The sequence below is a fragment of the Nelumbo nucifera genome, chromosome 3 (assembly GCF_055504915.1).
Source record: "Nelumbo nucifera cultivar China Antique chromosome 3, China Antique-T2T, whole genome shotgun sequence".
In the NCBI taxonomy this organism is placed as follows: Eukaryota; Viridiplantae; Streptophyta; class Magnoliopsida; order Proteales; family Nelumbonaceae; genus Nelumbo; species Nelumbo nucifera.
In genome coordinates this window covers 20,584,551-20,603,961 of record NC_142651.1, presented here as the reverse complement: position 1 = coordinate 20,603,961, position 19,411 = coordinate 20,584,551, and the positions used below count along the sequence as shown (strand labels likewise).

The window sequence follows — 19,411 nt, the reverse complement described above, 5'->3', positions numbered from 1 at the left end:
TCGTATACGTAGGATTAGGAAGAAACAAGGTTTAACAAACAATTTCGTCGCTTTTTCTACGAAGACCAGTCGTGACTTGTGGGTGGTACCCGCGAAATTCAAGCTCCAGAAGCCTGGCGACTATTGCAGCAGAGATTTGATTCAACTTCTAGAAATGGGCTTCCTTGGAGTTTGGTTTAGTTAATGAAAGGTATTATTTCCCCTCGTGTTCTTCGGTAGCTTTCAGAGAGACGAAAGCTGAAGTTGAGAATTGAGATCGTCTCCGTATGCGCGTTTGTATGGTCGCTATCGTCTGCAACTCGAAGGAGAGATAGAGGTCTGTGCTTAAAGTTTCAAGCTTACCTTCATTGACGGAGAAAATTCAGAAAACGGGAATTTTTTTTTTCTGTCCCGTTCATTGCTATTTATAAGGCGTTTGGATATGAGATGGAAACATTCCGGTGTTTGACAAGTGGGTTTGAGGGTTCAAGGGCTGTCTTTTTCTGGGATTCTCTTGTTTGAGGGACAGAGATTTCGCTTGAGATTACAGTTAGTAAACCAAAGGGTGGTGTTGCAGTTCGGACAATTAGCTTTGTTTTGTCTGTATCTTGAGGACATTCTTTTCTTTTTTAATTTTTGGGTGGTACATTTGGAGAACTCCTTGGATCTTTCTGGATTTTGCTCCCTTTTCTGTCTCTGAAGCAGTTCCCATTTTTTTTTTTCTGGATTATATTTTATTTTTTCTTCCGGGGCCTGAGTTTGTTTCTGTGCTGTGTCTCTGAGTCTCTGCTCTTAGCAGTTGATTGGTGCCTTGGTGGGTGTTCTGTTAAAAAAGTTGGTTTTTTGGGGGATTTTGGTTCTGGGAATTGGTGGGAGGTAGTCCTTCTTTTAGGAATAGGAGCTACATTTTATTGGGAGTTTTTTTTTCTGGTGGAATTGGCAGCAGAGCTATAAGATGAGTGATGGAAGAAGAAAGAAGCTACATTTCAGCAAGATCTATTCTTTCGCCTGTGGGAAAGCATCGTTCAAGGACGACCTTTCTCAGATTGGTGGTCCGGGCTTCTCGAGGTTGGTATTCTGCAATGAACCAGATTGTTCTGAGGCCACTTCACGCAATTATGGAGGGAATTATGTTAGAACAACAAAGTATACACTCGCCACGTTCTTCCCCAAGTCCTTGTTCGAGCAGTTCAGGAGGGTCGCTAACATGTACTTCCTAGTCGTTGGCTGCTTGTCCTTCACTCCGCTTGCTCCTTACGCTGCAGTCAGTGCCATTATTCCTCTTATCATTGTGATTGGGGCTACCATGATCAAAGAGGCTATTGAAGACTGGAGGAGAAAGAAACAGGTACCTGTTTTTATGCTCTGAATGTACTTTGAGTTTGAGTAGTTCTGGTTCTTCTGGAGAGATTTCTTTTCTTTTCTTTTTTTTTTTTAAACTCATAACCTGTGTGATATAAGCTGGACGTTTTCCAAACAAGGTTATTTAGTCATTTGATTTCAATTTGGAATTAAAGTGGTTCTTTCTTGGTAAGAAGTGAGATAACATCTGTGGTTTTATGAATTGCGAGTCTGACACAATTAATCCTGAAGGAATGGCCACTAGTTTATTTTACTCTTGAAACTTAATAACAGTAGGATTTTGTTTGTCCTGCATCTAAGGAGGTGCTTTTATTGAAAAAGCATTAATTATTTAGAGCTGCTTATTGAAAAGGATTTCCTCAATATTTGCATTTTTGGTGTACTTGGAAGAAATTTAATCCATCTATCAGATTGTGAAAAGGGGAATGTGTAGTTAAAACTAGCACAGCATTTAGACTCATTGTGTATTGCTGTTTTTTTTTTTTTTTTGAAGAAAAGGTAACTTATATTAAGAAAAACATGAAAACATGTACATGAAAGCACAAAAGAAAGCATCACCAACCAAAACACTTCTATGCGCCCTGCCTTAGCAAGACTATTGTGTATTGCTGTCGCTTGTTTGTATTTTGTTGCTGCTGTTATTTATTCCCTTTTTTTTAAGATTTCAAGCAAGAACAAATTTCAATTCTATGAATTATATATTCCTAAACCTTCTTAACATTGACTTGACTCATGTTGCTCTAGTTAGCTCAAAATTCAATTCAAGACTAGTACCAGATTAGGAAGGTCCAATAGAGATTTTCCTGTAGTCCATCTATTTTGTTAGTTTAGTTTCTAGTCTCACTCACGTCAGGATTCCCACATGATCATTTGGTTGTGCTTTGCTCATTAAGATTTTTTAAGAATTTATCATAGTTGATTTATTATGCATCATTACCCTCTGATTCTCTCTTACAAGTAGATTTTTTTCTTTTTTCCTTCCATTCTTTTTTCCCTTGAATTTTGTCTTTGTCCCCTATTCCTAATATTGGTACTTATTCTTTTAGTCTATTAATTAAGGCATTAATCAGTTCTGTATTTCCTAATTTAATGTCCTAAAATTTTTCAGGACATTGAGGTGAACAACCGGAAGGTTAAGGTGCATTGTGGCAATGGCATTTTTAACTATACCGAATGGAAGAATCTGAGAGTTGGAGATATAGTGAAAGTAGAGAAGGATTCTTTTTTTCCAGCTGACTTATTATTGCTTTCATCCAGTTATGGTGATGCCATTTGCTATGTTGAGACCATGAACCTTGATGGGGAGACAAATTTGAAACTAAAACAGGCACTGGAGGTGACTTCAGGCTTAAATGAGGATTCCAGCTTCCAGGATTTCAAGGCACTTGTTAAATGTGAAGATCCAAATGTGAACCTGTATACTTTTGTTGGAAGCATGGATGTGAAGGAGCAACAATTTCCCCTTAGTCCTCAGCAACTTCTCCTCAGGGACTCAAAGCTTCGGAATACAGACTACATCTACGGGGCTGTTGTTTTTACAGGTCATGACACTAAAGTTATTCAAAATTCCACTGAGCCCCCATCAAAGAGAAGTAAAATTGAGAAGAAGATGGATAAAATTGTCTACTTCTTGTTTTGCACTTTGTTTTTAATGGCTTTGATTGGGTCAATTTTCTTTGGGATTACAACTAATGAGGACCTGGGAAATGGCTGGATGAAAAGGTGGTATCTTAGACCTGATGATTCAACCATCTACTTTGATCCCAAGAAAGCACCCACTGCAGCTGTTCTGCATTTTTTGACTGCATTGATGTTATACAATTCCTTGATTCCTATCTCCTTGTATGTATCAATAGAAATTGTCAAAGTTCTGCAGAGCATCTTTATCAACAATGATCTGCACATGTACTATGAGGAAGCTGACAAGCCTGCACGGGCCCGCACCTCCAATTTGAATGAGGAACTTGGCCAAGTTGACACCATACTTTCTGATAAGACTGGAACACTCACCTGCAACTCCATGGAATTTGTTAAATGTTCTGTGGCCGGCACAGCTTATGGCCATGGGGTCACAGAGGTCGAGAGGGCTATGGCTAGAAGAAAAGGATCACCTTTGGTTCATGAGGTGGAAGATGGAAGGAATGATGTTGAAGATCCTGCTTCAGCAAAACCATTGATTAAAGGCTTCAATTTTAAGGATAAAAGGATCATGAATGGAAAATGGGTTAATGAGGCGCACTCAGATGTCATTGAGAAGTTCCTACGTTTATTGGCAATCTGCCACACAGCCATACCTGAAGTGGATGAAGAGACAGGGAAAATCTCCTATGAAGCCGAATCACCGGATGAGGCAGCCTTTGTGATTGCAGCAAGAGAACTTGGATTTACATTTTACAATAGAACACAAACAAGCATCTCACTGCATGAGTTAGATCCTGTGTCTGGAAAACAGGTTGAAAGGTTAGTTTCTTTCATTGATATGTTGGTGAGAAATCTTCTTCTGCTCTAAGTGCACGACATCAATTTATATATATATATATATATTTAATTTGAACCTTCTATATATATATATATATTTAATTTGAACCTTCTATATTCTGTGGCAGTATGTAGGTATGTCCTTCAAACTATCCAATCTATGAACTGTGTCATAATCAACATTATGAATCTAACATTGACCAGGTTCAAGGTCTATGCCTATCCATAGATTGTATTTTTACTTTTTATGGATGCTAAACAGATAAAAGAGAAAAAGGAATCAGAAATTCCAGACTCTGTGGAAAAGGATCTGCAGAGTCCTGTTACATGGGCCCCTATATGGTCGATGTGGTTCCAAACATGCTGGTTATACCAGTTAGTCTTACAATCAAGATGAATCCATATATACAATTCACAGTGGCCATAGAAATTTAAATGGAAGTTAGCATGCAGGGTCTAGGAGGTGTTTCTTGCTTGATTCTATCTGTGTATTGATAACTTGCCAGTGAGTGGATATTTTATGTATTCTTCTCTCTTTTTTCAGGTCATATAAACTCTTGAATATATTAGAGTTTAATAGCTCAAGAAAGCGGATGTCTGTGATAGTACAAAATGAAGAGGGAAAGCTGTTACTACTTTGCAAAGGTGCTGACAGGTTTGTAAATAGAAAAAAATGACTTAAGCCAACATTATATGAAAAATTAGTAAATTACTATCAAACATGGTGTGCATGATTAAATATCTTATACCTAAAGGCTCTTTCTTTGACTGATAAAAAAAGGCTCTTTCTTTGCAATTTCCTCTATATTCTAAATTTGCTTACATATTTTTCTATAAGCAGTGTTATGTTTGAGAGGCTTGCAAAGAATGGAAGGAAATTTGAAGAGCAGACTAGGGATCACATGAATGAGTATGCTGATGCAGGCTTGAGGACCTTGATACTTGCTTATCGTGAACTTAGTGAGGAAGAATACAAGGCGTTCAATGAGGAATTTACCGAAGCCAAGAATTCAGTCAGTGCAGATCGGGATGAAATGGTTGATGAAGTGGCAGAGAAGATTGAGAAAGATTTGATTCTTCTTGGTGCTACCGCTGTAGAGGACAAACTCCAAAATGGGGTGGGTAGAATATCTCAATGGGGGGTGGGATGCAAATCCATAGATAATTGGACTCTTTTTGGAATGAACATAGGATCTTGGAGTGAATATTCTATTTTGTTTCTTGTAGGTTCCACAGTGCATTGACAAGCTTGCGCAAGCTGGAATTAAAATATGGGTTTTAACTGGAGATAAGATGGAGACTGCCATCAACATTGGGTACTAATTTCGGATATGGTTTTCTTCTTAACATTTATATATCATGAAGTGTACTCTTCATCTTCTGACTTTTAGTTCAATCTTGCAGCTTTGCCTGTAGTTTGCCAAGGCAAGGAATGAAGCAGATAATTATCAATTTGGAAACACCAGAAATTAAAGCATTGGAAAAAGAGGGGCAAAAGTTTGCAATTGCCAAGGTAAGTGTTAGTTTCCCATTTGTTCTTATTTCAGAAGTGGCATTGGATGATTTTCATGGGCAATTGTGCAGTTGTTTTTAAATATGAAAGGATGATTGAGTGATCAAAATAATCTGTATCATTTTTTTTTTTGATCAGCAAAATAATACATCTGACTAATTCAATTGGGACAGGATTGACTTTTAGAAGAAACACAAACCAAACTCTATGAGCAACATTTCTACACTATTTCAGATGGATTTTGTACCAAAAAAAAGAGAAAACAGAAGTGTATTAAATATAGATTCTCTCAACACTTAACACATTGACCTATGTTATGGTATGACTTTGAAAATATACTTGGAAAGAAAAGTCCCCAACCTGAGTAATCTAAAGAAGAAACAAATATACCCACACCTAGACCTATAAATTTTATGAAGCAAGAGATTAGTGTAAGGATATGATCAAGAATGAATCCATCCATAGAAACCTAGGAGTAGCTTGGCTCTAGTTAGAAGAAGTGATTTGTTACACATGGAAGGGCTAGAAGAGCTAGGGGTAGACCAAAAAGGACATGGGTAGAAGTAGTAAGAAATGATTTAAGAACCAATAATTTAACAATGGATATGGCTTTAAATAAAACAGATTGGTGAAACAGTACTCATGTAGCCAACCCCATATAGTTGGGATAAGGCGTGGATAATGAGATTAGTGTAAGGAAAATGATAAATAACTCAGAAGAGGCTTTCCAATCATAAAAAAAAGAACTTAGTGAATTATTGTGGGTTCTATTTGAGAGGCCCAAGAAAGACCTTTGCGGATAATTCTCTTCAATTTAAGGGGTAAGTTGGCCACATTTATTTTTCGGGAAGTGTGGGCAGGTAAATTGGTAGGTCCTACAGAAAAGAAACAAACCTGCATTTTCTTTTTGGTATTAGTGGGTCCCATAGAAAAGAATGATTCCTGAGCATCTCATTTATCTAGGGAAGTAATACTCTCCTCAGACCAGGGTAAATTACTTACCCACGCACGCCGAAAATTGCTAATATGTGATGGGACAATATTATCCCTTCAATGTCACTTTTTTGGATAAATCGGTCATTGTACACATTTACCTCGGGAATAAAAGAACATTGGTAAGTGATCTTATTCGGATAACTGTTTCCCAAGAAACACATGCCTAGATAAGTGCATTTACCCAGGTAAGTCATTTATTGAGACATAAACAAGGCCTTTGTAGTAAACCAGTGTCAGCTCCACACATGTTTTCCCTTAAATGAAAGGCTCAAACATTGAAAGCATTGCCAACAGGATTCTGATTATTGTAAAGTATACCAGCATGTTCAGGTGCCTTGTTTCCTGCTTATTCAGCTTATACATCTTACAATTCTGAACCATTACTTACGAGGGTGGAATCAAGATCCCTTTCCAAAATAGAAAAAGAAAAAAAAAAGAAATGACATGGAAAGAAAGAAAGAAAGAAAGAAAGAACAAATGAAAGAAAACCTTGCATTAACTAGATTTCTGCACTTAATTGCATTCATAATGATATCTGAATAAGCTGTATGCATCAAATGTCGATGCCAATGTAATCTTTGATTTTTTGTTTATGATAAAGTCTAGTGTATTCAGTAAATGGACTTCTAGAACCTTTGTTAATATAACAATGAAAATGAAGCATTACGTAATGTTGATGTGTTTTTGTGGATTCTTCTTTAGGCTTCAAAGGCAAGTGTTGTGAATCAGATAAATGAAGGGAAGGCACAGCTCACTGCATCAAATGGCAACAGTACATATGCTTTGATCATTGATGGAAAGTCACTTGCCTATGCTCTTGAGGATGATATCAAAAGCAAGTTTTTAGAGTTGGCAATTGGTTGTGCATCCGTTATCTGCTGTCGTTCATCACCAAAGCAGAAGGCACTTGTAAGTTTTCGTGGTTGTTTATTTCATTAAAATTCACCCTTTCAGGTATTTGTTGGACTAACAAGGTATTTATTTTTTTAATAATTCAGGTTACACGACTAGTTAAACGTGGAACAGGTAAGACAATATTAGCAATTGGTGATGGGGCCAATGATGTGGGGATGCTTCAAGAAGCAGATATTGGAATTGGTATTAGTGGTGTCGAAGGGATGCAGGTAAAATGATAGCCAATTAAACTTATTGGTTTTTGGAAGAATTTCAATTATTGTTCTGTTTTTCCTCATTCCTTCTTTACAAATTTCAGGCTGTCATGTCTAGTGACATTGCAATTGCTCAGTTCCAATACTTGGAACGTTTGCTACTTGTACACGGGCATTGGTGTTACAGAAGGATCTCATCGATGGTTAGATTTTCATGTCTTTTACACTTAAACCTTAAGTTATCATCAATTTTCATTTAGTTTGTGCATTACTAGTTCAACCCTTCAGCCTTCAAGTTTTCAACTAAAAAATGCTCTCTAACAACCTTTATGTCATGTCTCCCATTGCAAGCCACTAACAATGTTAGTTGATGCCAACCTCAGCTCAAATAAATGAATTAAATGTAAAAGGTTGATATTTTCCTTCTGATGCTTTGCAGATCTGCTACTTCTTCTACAAAAACATTACATACGGTTTTACCCTCTTCTTGTTTGAAGCTTATGCATCATTCTCTGGGCAACCTGCATATAATGATTGGTATATGTCTCTTTATAATGTCTTCTTCACATCACTTCCAGTGGTTGCCCTTGGTGTGTTTGATCAGGATGTCTCAGCAAGGCTTTGTTTAAAGGTATTTTCATCCTTCTTATTTGTATTTCCCCCTTCTTTTAACTTATATTGCTATGTATTTAGTAACTCATTATTTACTGTCTTTCATGTTACAGTTCCCTCTACTATACCAAGAAGGTGTGCAAAATGTCCTATTCAGCTGGTGCCGAATTCTGAGCTGGATGTTTAATGGAGTTTGCAGTTCCATAATCATTTTCTTCTTCTGCACAAGTGCATTGGAGCATCAAGCATTTCGCAAAGGAGGTGAGGTTGTTGGGTTGGGGATCCTGGGTACAACTATGTACTCATGTGTCATTTGGGTTGTGAACTGCCAGATGGCCCTCTCTGTCAGTTATTTCACCCTAATACAGCATATCTTCATCTGGGGTGGAATCATACTATGGTATCTCTTCCTCTTGGTCTATGGGGCTATGTCCCCCACCATATCCACCACTGCCTACAAGGTCTTCATTGAAGCCTGTGCCCCAGCCCTCTCCTACTGGCTTGTCATACTTTTTGTGGTAATCTCCAGCCTCGTCCCTTACTTTTCATACTCAGCTATCCAGATGCGGTTCTTCCCGATGTACCATGAGACAATACAATGGACAAGACTGGAGGGGAGATCTGAGAACCCCGAGTATTGCAATGTGGCGCCACAAATATCTTTACAGCCCACAACAGTAGGCTTTACATCACAGGTAGAAGAGAAAAGAAATCACTAGAAACATAATTTAAGTCCATAGAAAAAATTGTAAAGATTTTTATGGATTTTTGGCCCTTGGATGCAGAGGTGATTTGTAAGCCAAATTTCTGCACATTGTATATCTTCTCCAAGTTCGCTGATACTGTCATCTTCTCCAAGTGGATTACAGTCAAACCTAGAACCTCTCGTACTATTGTTGCGAGCAGAAGTCTAAAAGCTAGAAACTCAAGAATTCATAGCTATCCATTTCACAGAATTGGCAAGATGTATGTAATACTCAAGAAACCAACTCCAATTTTGAATAGTTAAATTTATTTCTTTTTCTTTTCCCTTTTCCAACTGTTTGTCCTCCCACAGAAAGAGGCACTCCTTTCCAAATCTTCATTTTTTTTATTCTACGTAACTTTAAATTTTATCCATCTGACTTCCTTGTGGATCATAGCATTTGTTGTAGTGCTGTACAAGAGTGGAGAAATACATTCTACTCATGTTTATTGGGAGAAAGGTTATGGGCTTGCTCTTTCACAACCTTAAGGGGTAATTGATGAGGGTCAAACTAACCACCAACAGGATTGTGACACGTGGCTACATAAAAAGATTTGATAACACCTCGGATACCATAAATTGTGGTTAGCTATGAGGTCTCTCAATGACATCTTTCTTAGGCCAGCTTGGTAGAAGCACATTCCTACCGAGCTGAGCTGTGGTCAAAAGAAACACACCTTGCCAAGCTGAGCTCACATCAGAAGAAGCACAACCAAGCAAATCCATGTGTGATAAACAACAGCCACTTGGCGATACGATCATCCAATTTACCCACTCTGGTAGAGAGGGGTGCCCAGACTTTCTCCATGTACATTAAACATGTCTTTCAAATCTAACAGGTGTCCTCCCACAGGTTGTCACCAGACTCACCACGTGTTGATCCACAAGATGAATGTCCCAGCTTATATAAAGGTAAACCCAGAACCTGGAAGTTTAGTTGCATTTATTAGCCTTAAAACACCTTGGACAGCTCGTTTCACTCTACTGACTTGAATGTAGGAATTTCAAGCCCAGGATATCCACCCTGGGCTCTCTGACTTTCTTTCCTTTTGCAGGTTCTCGCCTCGTCCTAGTTCGAGTCTCTGTCTGAGGAACCTGATCATCCTTTTTTTTCTGTTTGGTGGCTTTTGTCGTCATCAGTAATCATCTGGAAATCAGCAGTTTCCAGGTGTCATGATTATGTTAAGAGACAATTATCCCTTTACTCCAAATATAAGAGAGTTTTGTATGATTAAGTTTGTGAGTGCATTTTGGCCATCATCTCCGGTTACTGGCAACATGCTATTATCAATTGTCAAGCCTTATGATGCGGTGATTTAGGGGTTTCTTATAGTGTACTCTATATTTGTGTTGTGCGAGGAACTTTGTTCTGACTTGATTGAGGTTGTTTGACAAATCTGGTTTCAAGGACTTTGAACCCCTCTTTGAAGGTCAAGGCTCATAGGAAGCAATGGTGGTATTCTTTGGGAGTGGGTTTCTTCAGGGATTTATAAGGAGGCTGTAAGTAAGATATCTTGGATGTTAAATAGCTGATTGTACACTTTGGATACAGAATTCTTATTAGCTATTATGCTAGGACGGGCTTATTAAAGACTTTCTTAACAGTACCATTCAGAACTTTGTGAGTGATATGCTGGTAAAGAATTTCATTATAATGTAAACAAGAAAAGAATATGTTACTATGCAATGCTGCCATGAATGATTTTTCAGAAAATGTAGGATTGTTAATAAGGGCCTGATAAACAAGTCTCTTCTGCAATATAATATAAGGACTGGTTTCTTGTAAGTTATGAGGAAAGATTTTACTGCAAAATAAAAGGATTTTTTTCTTCCATGGTCGTGTAGAGGGGGATGCAGGATGCAGTTGATTATATCAGGTGAAGATGCTAGCACCATCATCCTTGGAATTTTTCTCATTTGATGAATATATAGGGACATCTTGAATTCTGTCCCACCCCAAATAATGTATGTTCCTGGAGAGAAGAGCATAGCTGCAGATACCTTAGCTCAGAATGGAGTTAAAAGGTTTGTTTACGATGAAGAATTGATATGTTCTGTTTGAGGTCTAAGTCTAACCTGTATAGCCCCGTTCTGCGCATCTTTTGGTTTAAGCCAGTATCCACTAATTCTTGGGTTGAAAGAATTTACTCTGAGAATATTGTTTCATTATTATTGAAAGCTTGACGGTCTTGAATCGAGGTATAGGTTTATAACTTTAAATTTGTGCTGGAACCTGTGTTTCTATCCTTGTTCAGTTAGGTGCCATTTTTTTTCTCTGAGCTAGTGGATACTGGTTTAAACCAAAACTTGTATCTAGCATGCTAGTATAATAAAATGATGTTATACTCAGTAAATTAGGTTTGGTTAGACAGAACCTGCCAGCCTGCTACTACAGTACTTCTGAGTGGTTTATTACTTACAACTTTTAGCTCCTTACATTGGACCATTCCCATGTCTTATCTTCAAGGTGTTTTTAATGGATGGTAACCAAAGTTCTGTATATGGCTGAATGATGAGCTTGAACGGTTTCATATTACAAGGCTGTTTGAGGTCCAACAGAGAATGAATGGGGAAAAATAATACTGTTGTCTTTAAAAGAAAGGTTCTTACTGGAATGAAAATGTTACATAAGATGGCAAAGTGAAGGAACGGGGTAAAAGGCTGAAATTCATGATGATGCCTTGCATAGGGGAAATCCAAATTCTGAAATTTGATGCGAGAACCATCAGTTTTATGACCAAAAATCAACTTGGAAACTCAATTTCCTTTCATGTAGATCGGAGCAGTCCAAAGTTCAAAAATATAAAATGATTTCCATACCATGCCAAAGCTTGGATAAAGATCTACCATCTTCTGTTAGTTAAATAGAAACAATGAACCAAAACCTACGATAACACTACAGAAGGTTGTGTTTATTGTGTTAAGACTTTGAGACTGTTCGTATTTTCACTTATAAGTGATTCTTAATTTCCGCATTTCCATCTTGATCCCACGGGACAAGAAGCTGCCACCATTAGAAGGTTCTTTAAGCACTAGAGTATTTGAGTTAACAGCAACCAACCTGGAGTATGACATGGAATAATTTGCTAGTATTTAGAAATGCAGAAAACACTTCCTGCTTGCCATTTCTTATCGGTTCTTCTGGAGCAGTAAACAAATGTGGGGTACACAAGTAGAAAATGAGGCATCTCCAAGGGGATAAGGTATCTGCCAATGACCATGCTCACAACGTTGGTGATTGATCAACTAATCTCAAAAGCTTGTCCATTTGATGCAACGTGGACTTGATCTCTTTAATTTGGTGGTGTTCTTCATTTTCTCCGGCCACAAACTGATGAACCACACCACCCACCTCAATCAGACTACAACCTGGAGTTTTTGTTACCCCTCGGTCTCTCATCATCTTCCTCACTCTTTCAGCATCAGCCCATCTACCAAGGTTGGCATAGGCATTCGCTAGAAGCACATAGGAAGAAGCAATACCTGGATCTAACTTGTTAAGCTTCTTAGCAGCCCACTCCGCATATTCTACTCTACCATAACTAGCACAAGCGCTAAGAAGACTCTTGAGCACCAAAACATCTGGTTCCATGGGCATGGCTTGGACAAAATCCCAAGCCTCCTCAACATATCCACCTCGGCCTAGAATATCAACCATGCACCCGAAGTGTTCTACTCTGGGTTCAATTCTAAACGTATCTTTCATGCACTTAAAATGATAGCGGCCCTCCTCGATTAACCCAGCATGGCTACATGCACTTAAGACCCCAACGAATGTAACATGGTCCGGTCTCAATCCAAGGCTAAGCATCTCATAAAAAAGAACAAGCGCTAGCTCTCCTTGTCCATGCATCGCGAGTGCTGAGATCATGGTTGTCCAAGCAAGTTCATCCCGCTGAGGCATTCCAGCAAAAACTTGAATTGCATCATCAATACAACCACACTTGGCATACATGCTAAGAAGTGCAGTGCCAAGACTGGCAGTTAAAAAGATCTGGTTGTGAATAACGTAATCATGGACCCACTTTCCTTCCTTAAGAGCACCAATATATCCTGCAGAGGAGAGTACAGAGATAAGCGTAGCCTCAGTGGGCTCAACTCCAGCATAGTGCATCTCATCAAATACCAATAAAGCTTCCTTGTGACGCGCACCCTGAGAGTAAGCAGAGATGACAGCAGCCCATGACACGGCATTCCTTTCGGGCATCTGATCAAAAGCATGGCGTGCTTCATCAGGCAGGCCGCATTTAGCATAAGCCGAGACCAGAGAAGTCCATAAGACTACGTCTCTGTGGGGAGTTTGCTCAAACAGCTGTTTGGCAATGTTAATCAGGCCAGCGTCTGCATAAAGACCCATAAGAGCGCTTTGCAGAAATGGGTCGGGACCAAATCCAAATTTGATGAGATGGCAATGTAGGTGAAGTCCAAATTGGGGTTTCGAGATTTTGCTGCAGGCTTTGATAAGGAAGGTGAAGGTGAATTTGTTCGGAGGAACGCCAGACTGGAGCATGTGGGGGTAGAGGGAGATTACATGCTGAGGAGGCGTGGAACGGAGGATAGTGTTCCATGAAAAGGTGGAGGTGTCGTTGGGGATTCTGATCAAGCAGTTGATGGAATGGTAGTGTCTTAGTAAGATCCGGTGGGACTGTTGCATGGGAATCGATCATTTATGCAAAATACGATGTTTTGTGCCAAAAAGATATCAAACAGGGAGGAGAAAATATATATATTTGCTCTACACTTAAATTTTAGGGTTTTTAAAATTAGGATTTTAAAGGTTTAGGGTTTAAGATTTAAAATTTAGATTGTAGAAGGGAACTAAAAGCCTGGACCATTCGGGTGGCATTAGTTTTGTCTTGTATGTTAGTTACCCTCGAAATTCAAAAATGGACGAGCGCTTGTGAGGTCAATGTCAATGAAATGGGTTGAGCTACTAATCTTATCTTAACCTGTCATTTCATTTTGAAAATACCTATACAATTGTTGTTTAAAATAAATTCTTTTTTACAAAACGATCATAAACACTTATTGTAAAGCACTGATTTTTCAATAAGCACTCTCAAACTTGGTCTTTTAAAGAATGTTCTATTTAAAAAAAAAAATCTAAAAAAAAAAGAATTCCCATTTTCTGTTTTTTTGGTAGATAAGAAATATATAGAAATAAGCTAAAATAGAGATAAGAGCGAGTCAAACCAACCTAAGAGGGTCTATTGGCTCACAAACACTTTTAACCAATCAAGACAAATCCAAAAAAAAAAAAAGAGTTTGGCTTCAGTCACTACAATGCCCGTTCAAACAGCCTTTACCAATGTTTTAAAAACCTATCCAAAGGTTGAATTGTTTTTGCCTTTGGGTCGTGGGTCACCGGTTCGACTGGTTAGGTCGAACAGTTTAGACCGTGCCACATCAGCGTATATATGTATTAATTTAAGTATATATATATATATATATTTAACAATAAATAATGCACAAATATGTTTTAGATATATTATATACTTATATGTATTATTTTATATTAATTTATGTTTTTAATTTTTATTTATAAAAAATATTAAAAATTACAATTTGAGATTAAAAAAAGGGGGGGGGGGTTTCGTGAAAATAGTGGGTCACCTTGGGATGCATAAATCTTGAAATGTTACCCAAAATAAAGAAAAAAACTCAATTGGACATCAAAGTGCAAAGTTATGGCCTCCGAAAGTTTGCATGTACTTAGTGTGCAACCCACGACCCAGTCACCGGGTCAAATAGGTCAACGGTTGAACCGCCTAGGTTGAATGGTTATTGACCAAGTCAATGGTTTTGACTGTCTTACGAGTCTTGACTGAACTAGACTTGGAATCTTAGCCAGGTGATGGTTTGAATGGTTTGATCGGTCATGTCAACAGCTAGCGGGGTTGAAAACATTGGCCTTTACAATCTCATATTGAAAATATCTCCATACTTATGTGCTTTATTTCATGAAAAAATATTTCCAATGCAAGGTTGCAAGAGGCTGTTCAAACAATATGAATACGGGCTTGCACTGGCTAAAGCCGAACTCCAAAAAAAGCAGCCAAACTTTGTTAGGCCCTTCTTAGCCAGCTTTTCAGCAACCTTGTTTAAAGGCCATTTTACAAAGCAAAAGGCAAACATTACAGGATTTTACAGCTTTTAGAATATACAACGCAAATTTCTACTCTTAGAAGCTTGAATGAGGCTAAGGCAGTTGCTTTCAAAAACAACTTGAGAGACATGTAACCCTTTGGAAATGGCTAAAGCCTCAACTTGGATAGGAGAGGATATAGAAACTACCATCAATGTTAATTACCTTACCAACATGATCCCTTATCACTAACCAAACCCTGCCTTGCCTGGCAAGGAAACTACCATCAATGTTAACTTTAAGAGAACTTGGCAAAGTGATCGGATTCAGTGCTCACAAAACTATGTTCACATCTTTCGCACAGCCTTTTACACCGTGCATTGTGAATATTTCCGTATTTGTATTTTTTTCTATAAGGTATTCCTAATACAAAGCTGCAAGGGACCGTACAGTGTGAACATGGTCTTATGAGCACTGAAGCCGATTTCCTTGGCGAAGGAATCTGACTAAAAAGATGGGAACGAACTTGACTTCTCAAGGGTTTTGGAAGGAGGCCATCCTTACTGGGAAGTCATGATCCTCTCCATCACCATCCTGCTAACCAAAATCGGAGCCAAGTTTGGATCAGGATCAACACATTCAAAAACAAACATATTTCTTTGCTTCCAAATAATCCACAATAAATTGGCTGAATAGTGAAAAACTTTCCTATCCAGATCAGCCCCCCACAACGTCCCACAACACATCCCTGCTGTATATTGAAAACATCTCCCGATGAGGACATTATCATTTCTGATATTATCATCAGAAGATATTTCTAATACACGGCGGAGATGTACTGTGGGACATAGTGGGGGGCAGATTTGATCTCCCTGCAACCTATTGCAATTATCAACCCACAAGAATAAAATGGCCTTTTTTTTTTCTTTTTCTGTCGAGGACAGAAAACTTGTTCTTTTGGCTGCATTTGATAAATATGTAAATGTAGAGCCAAGGTTGGCATTTGATAAGAATACATCTTTGTAAAATTGAAGTAAATTTATTGTTTTATACAAAACGGGAACAAAATAGACTCAAGGTTGGTGAAAATAGATGGGATTCCAACCTTACATTATCAAACAAGATAGATTGCATTTACATTGTATATATATATATATATATATATATATATATGAATGGATTAAAATATCCACACAATACACGATTAAGGTTTTACTAAAACCCTACTTAAATGGTGTTGAAGATGAATTTTGGATAGATTAATTTTTGAAAGGTCCTAGATCGAGCTAGAGGTATCCAAGGCTGCATTTGGCATTATAAGGGCTTTATATCCTTTTTTATATTCATGGAGCATTTTAACTATAAAAAGGAGATAAAATCATTAAAATAAGTAATGCCAAATGCAGCCTAAATAGTAGATTAAAAGTTTCTGATATTGACTTTTTTTCTGTCTGGCTGTCATATAACAAGCTATAACACACTTTACAAAAGGAGACTTAATTGGGTGGGGAGGGGACAAAGTAGGATGCGTACGTGTTGGACCTTACCAGTTACCACAGAGAACCCATGGTTACAACTTACACGGATTTGACCTGTGCTTCCATTGTGGTCTTGTAGAGGGATGCCAAATGACCATTTCAACTAGTTTATTGATATGTGGGTCCACCATAATTAACCCTAACCCATGAGCTCACACAATAGAAAATTAATAATTAGGCTGTTGTCATGAAACTTACCTCCTTTATGAGCTTGCCAATGATCCATCCAATGGTTGAGATGGTTATGAAAAAACAAATAAAATGAAATATGCCCAAACCCTATAAGAATAAAGATAGAGAAATAATAAAACAACAGCCATATCTTTTTATTTGACAGTTCAAATATAATCAATTGAAGCCCAACATCTAACCAAATCCCTTTAATGAAAATACAATTTGGGTTTTGATAAAGTTTTGTTCCCCAACTAGAGAATGGAGTTAAGATGCTTCCCTTCGCTTTATAACCAAAACACTCTTTCTCCAATGAATAGAAGACCGGGTCAAATGCAGTCAAGTCAAATTAAAACCGCCCAAGACGTGTGGAGGGGGAGAGATGGCGATGATGATGGTGATGGTAGCATGGTTGACCATGGGCATGATGGCATGGTAACACCATTGTAACAACCATCTCCGTTCTCCGGCCTCCGGCTATTTGACGGTGAGGCCGAGGAAGTCAGCGGCGGACCTGGCCATAATGGTGGCGAACTCGTTAAAACTAATGACCCCATCTCCGTTGCTATCCGCCTCTCGTATCATATCGGTGAGCTCTCGGTATGTAAGGGGCTGACCCATCTTGGACATCGCTTTGGCGAGCTCTGCCGCGGTTATGTATCCGTTGCCGTCGCTATCGAAAGACCGGAAAACCTGCAGAAGTTGCTCCTGGTTGACGAATATATCCTCGTTCATGTCGGGCAAGATTGCATTGACCAATTCGTCGAATTCGATCGACCCGTTACCGTTGCGATCCATGTTCCTGAGCAGGACGTGAATCTGATCACCTGTTGGCTTCAGGCCGAGAGACCGAAGGAGAGCCGCGAGCTCTAGATGGGTGAGGCTGCCGTCCCTGTCCATGTCGAAGCGCGCAAAGATGTCTTTGAGTTGTTTAAGCTGTTCAGATTCAATATGAATCTGAGCCATGAGGAGGAGGAGAGGAGGAAGATGGCGAAGAAAGAACGAATGAACGAAAGAAAGGGAAGCGAGATCAGGAATCTAGCAGTGTTGGGATTGTTGAGGGCAGCTGGTAAGGATGGGAGGTTGGTTTGTTATAGACGTGGGGTGGTGGTGGTGTTTGTGTTTTGGGATTGGGAGAGGAGAGGAGATGAGAATCATGAGATTGGTAAATGAATGATTGAAATTTGGGAAGCAAAGCGCGTCGGTGAATAAATGTTATTTTTTGACTCAAACTCAAATGACAAATCATCAATTACGCTTGATTTTAGTTTGTTGGGTAAGTTCAAGGAAGTTGCCTCAGCCCCCGCCCGTGGCCGTGGCAAACATAACTGGCAATCGCATTTTATTAATTCATATTGTGGAAACTTTTATTGAAAATAATAATAATAATAATAAATTGGTGATGTGGGGTTTTGGGTATGGGGCCATGGGCCCATTGGCCCATTTTATTGCCTATAAATAAACCTTTCCAATAGGGAAAAAAAAGAAGAGTGAATTAATTACAGACACCCACCCCTTTTATCTGTCATAAGGTGGAATTGCCAATTTGCCCATTATGACTATACCCATTGGAAAGCACAGTATTTGAAGATCAACCGCTCGTTCAAGGTGTTGAAGATGATCTGCTGTTCAAAGTCGGCACTTCCATGGAGGGCATGTGGTGTGGGCATGAATCGTTATCGGCCTTTGTTGAAAGAAACATAAAAAATGTTGGTAATTTTAAGAAACAAAGTCAAAAGGGCAAAATGGTCAAAGTAGTTTGGGTATTAAAAAGGGAAAATTCTCAATTATTATCTTGTACTTTTGGTCTAGTATTAATTTGGTCTCTGAACTTTAAAACGCAATAATTCATAATTCAGTATCCAAATTTTCAAAGCGTGTCAATTCAATACCTGCTGTTAATTAGCCCATTAATCATCGTTAAGTGGCATTTAAAAAGACATAAATGCCCTTCGAGTGTCATCTAATTCTCTTTATCAACTATCCAAACGTTGATAAAAAATAAACGATCCCAAATTTTGCCTCTTCTATTCGAGAAAGTTGAAGTCATGTCTTAGTGGGCATTCCGGTGAGCCCAACTTTCTTAAATAGAAGAGTCAAAGATTTGGGACTATACATTTTTTTATCAACGTTTGGATGGTTGATAAAGAAAATTAGATGACACTTGAAGGGCATTTGTGTCTTTTCAAATGCCACTTAACAACTAATTAACCATTAATGGGCTGATTAACAATAGGTATTGGATTGACACGTTTTGAAAGTTCAGGTATTGAATTGTCACGTTTTAAAGTTCAGGGGCTAAAGTGGCACGTGGCCCAAAGTACAAAGTACTAATCGGAAATTTTCCCTATTAATATGAATCTACACATGACAGTCAAATGGAAATATTCTGTGTAGTTGACTCACTAACGCTCGTTCGCTTTTCGGTAAGTTACTTACCCAGGTCCGGGTAAGTGCATTTACCCATGTTCTTTTGTTTCCCAGGTAAAAAAGGCAATGACCATTTTAGCCCAAGGTTCAAAGTATTGATATGTATCGGCCCGTATCAACCGACACATATCGTGCTGGTGGCTTCCCGATATGCCCTTACAGGGGTTGTATCAGGTCAAAACATGGTTCAAAGGGTAGTTGGGACTTAAACCGACCCCTTTGAACCGGTTTTGAAAAAAATAAATAAAACATAAAAAAACATCGATACAAGCCAATATGCCCTACCAGCGTATTGGCCTGTGTCGATACTTTAAACCTTGTTTTAACCATAAAATTTCATTATTAAAAGGGGTATTTTTGTCCCATTCAAGTATTGACAACTTTCTCTCTAGG

The 19,411-nt window shown here is 38.5% G+C and overlaps 2 protein-coding genes and 1 pseudogene across 4 annotated transcripts; 1 reads left to right on the top strand and 2 right to left on the bottom strand.

The window, feature by feature from the left end:
* Nucleotides 1–217: 217 nt before the first annotated feature.
* LOC104600847 (putative phospholipid-transporting ATPase 9) lies at nucleotides 218–10,385 on the top strand. Of its 3 annotated transcripts, XR_016084174.1 has the most exons (14): nucleotides 218–1,327; nucleotides 2,450–3,801; nucleotides 4,364–4,474; nucleotides 4,661–4,937; nucleotides 5,047–5,135; nucleotides 5,224–5,332; nucleotides 7,031–7,237; nucleotides 7,327–7,452; nucleotides 7,542–7,640; nucleotides 7,877–8,068; nucleotides 8,163–8,744; nucleotides 8,835–9,015; nucleotides 9,192–9,706; nucleotides 9,850–10,385. XR_016084174.1 is itself a non-coding variant. In XM_010264005.3 (12 exons), exons 1-12 carry the CDS (start codon nucleotides 935–937, stop codon nucleotides 8,838–8,840), a joined length of 3,543 nt encoding a protein of 1,180 aa, XP_010262307.1. In that variant the 5' UTR covers nucleotides 218–934; the 3' UTR covers nucleotides 8,841–9,088. The 3 variants fall into 3 exon arrangements, 2 of the variants coding, with proteins under 2 accessions (XP_010262307.1, XP_010262292.2); XM_010264005.3 differs by lacking the exons at nucleotides 9,192–9,706; nucleotides 9,850–10,385 and having other exon boundaries at nucleotides 8,835–9,088; XM_010263990.3 differs by lacking the exons at nucleotides 9,192–9,706; nucleotides 9,850–10,385 and having other exon boundaries at nucleotides 8,163–8,903.
* Nucleotides 10,386–11,740: 1,355 nt separating this feature from the next.
* On the bottom strand, nucleotides 11,741–13,151 carry LOC104603331 (pentatricopeptide repeat-containing protein At2g22410, mitochondrial pseudogene; annotated as a pseudogene).
* A 3,523-nt stretch (nucleotides 13,152–16,674) lies between these two features.
* Nucleotides 16,675–17,800, bottom strand: LOC104600839 (putative calcium-binding protein CML16). Its single transcript, XM_010263977.3, has one exon. It carries the CDS (start codon nucleotides 17,552–17,554, stop codon nucleotides 17,066–17,068), a length of 489 nt encoding a protein of 162 aa, XP_010262279.1. The 5' UTR covers nucleotides 17,555–17,800; the 3' UTR covers nucleotides 16,675–17,065.
* Between the last annotated feature and the right edge of the window lie 1,611 nt (nucleotides 17,801–19,411).

Coding starts and splice junctions, on each gene's coding strand:
- LOC104600847 (XM_010263990.3), top strand. CDS start 935: ATGAGTGATGGAAGAAGAAAGAAGCTACATTTCAGCAAGATCTATTCT. Junction 5,333..7,030: donor AAAAGTTTGCAATTGCCAAG/GTAAGTGTTAGT, acceptor ATTCTTCTTTAG/GCTTCAAAGGCAAGTGTTGT. Junction 7,641..7,876: donor ACAGAAGGATCTCATCGATG/GTTAGATTTTCA, acceptor GATGCTTTGCAG/ATCTGCTACTTCTTCTACAA.
- LOC104600839 (XM_010263977.3), bottom strand. CDS start 17,554: ATGGCTCAGATTCATATTGAATCTGAACAGCTTAAACAACTCAAAGAC.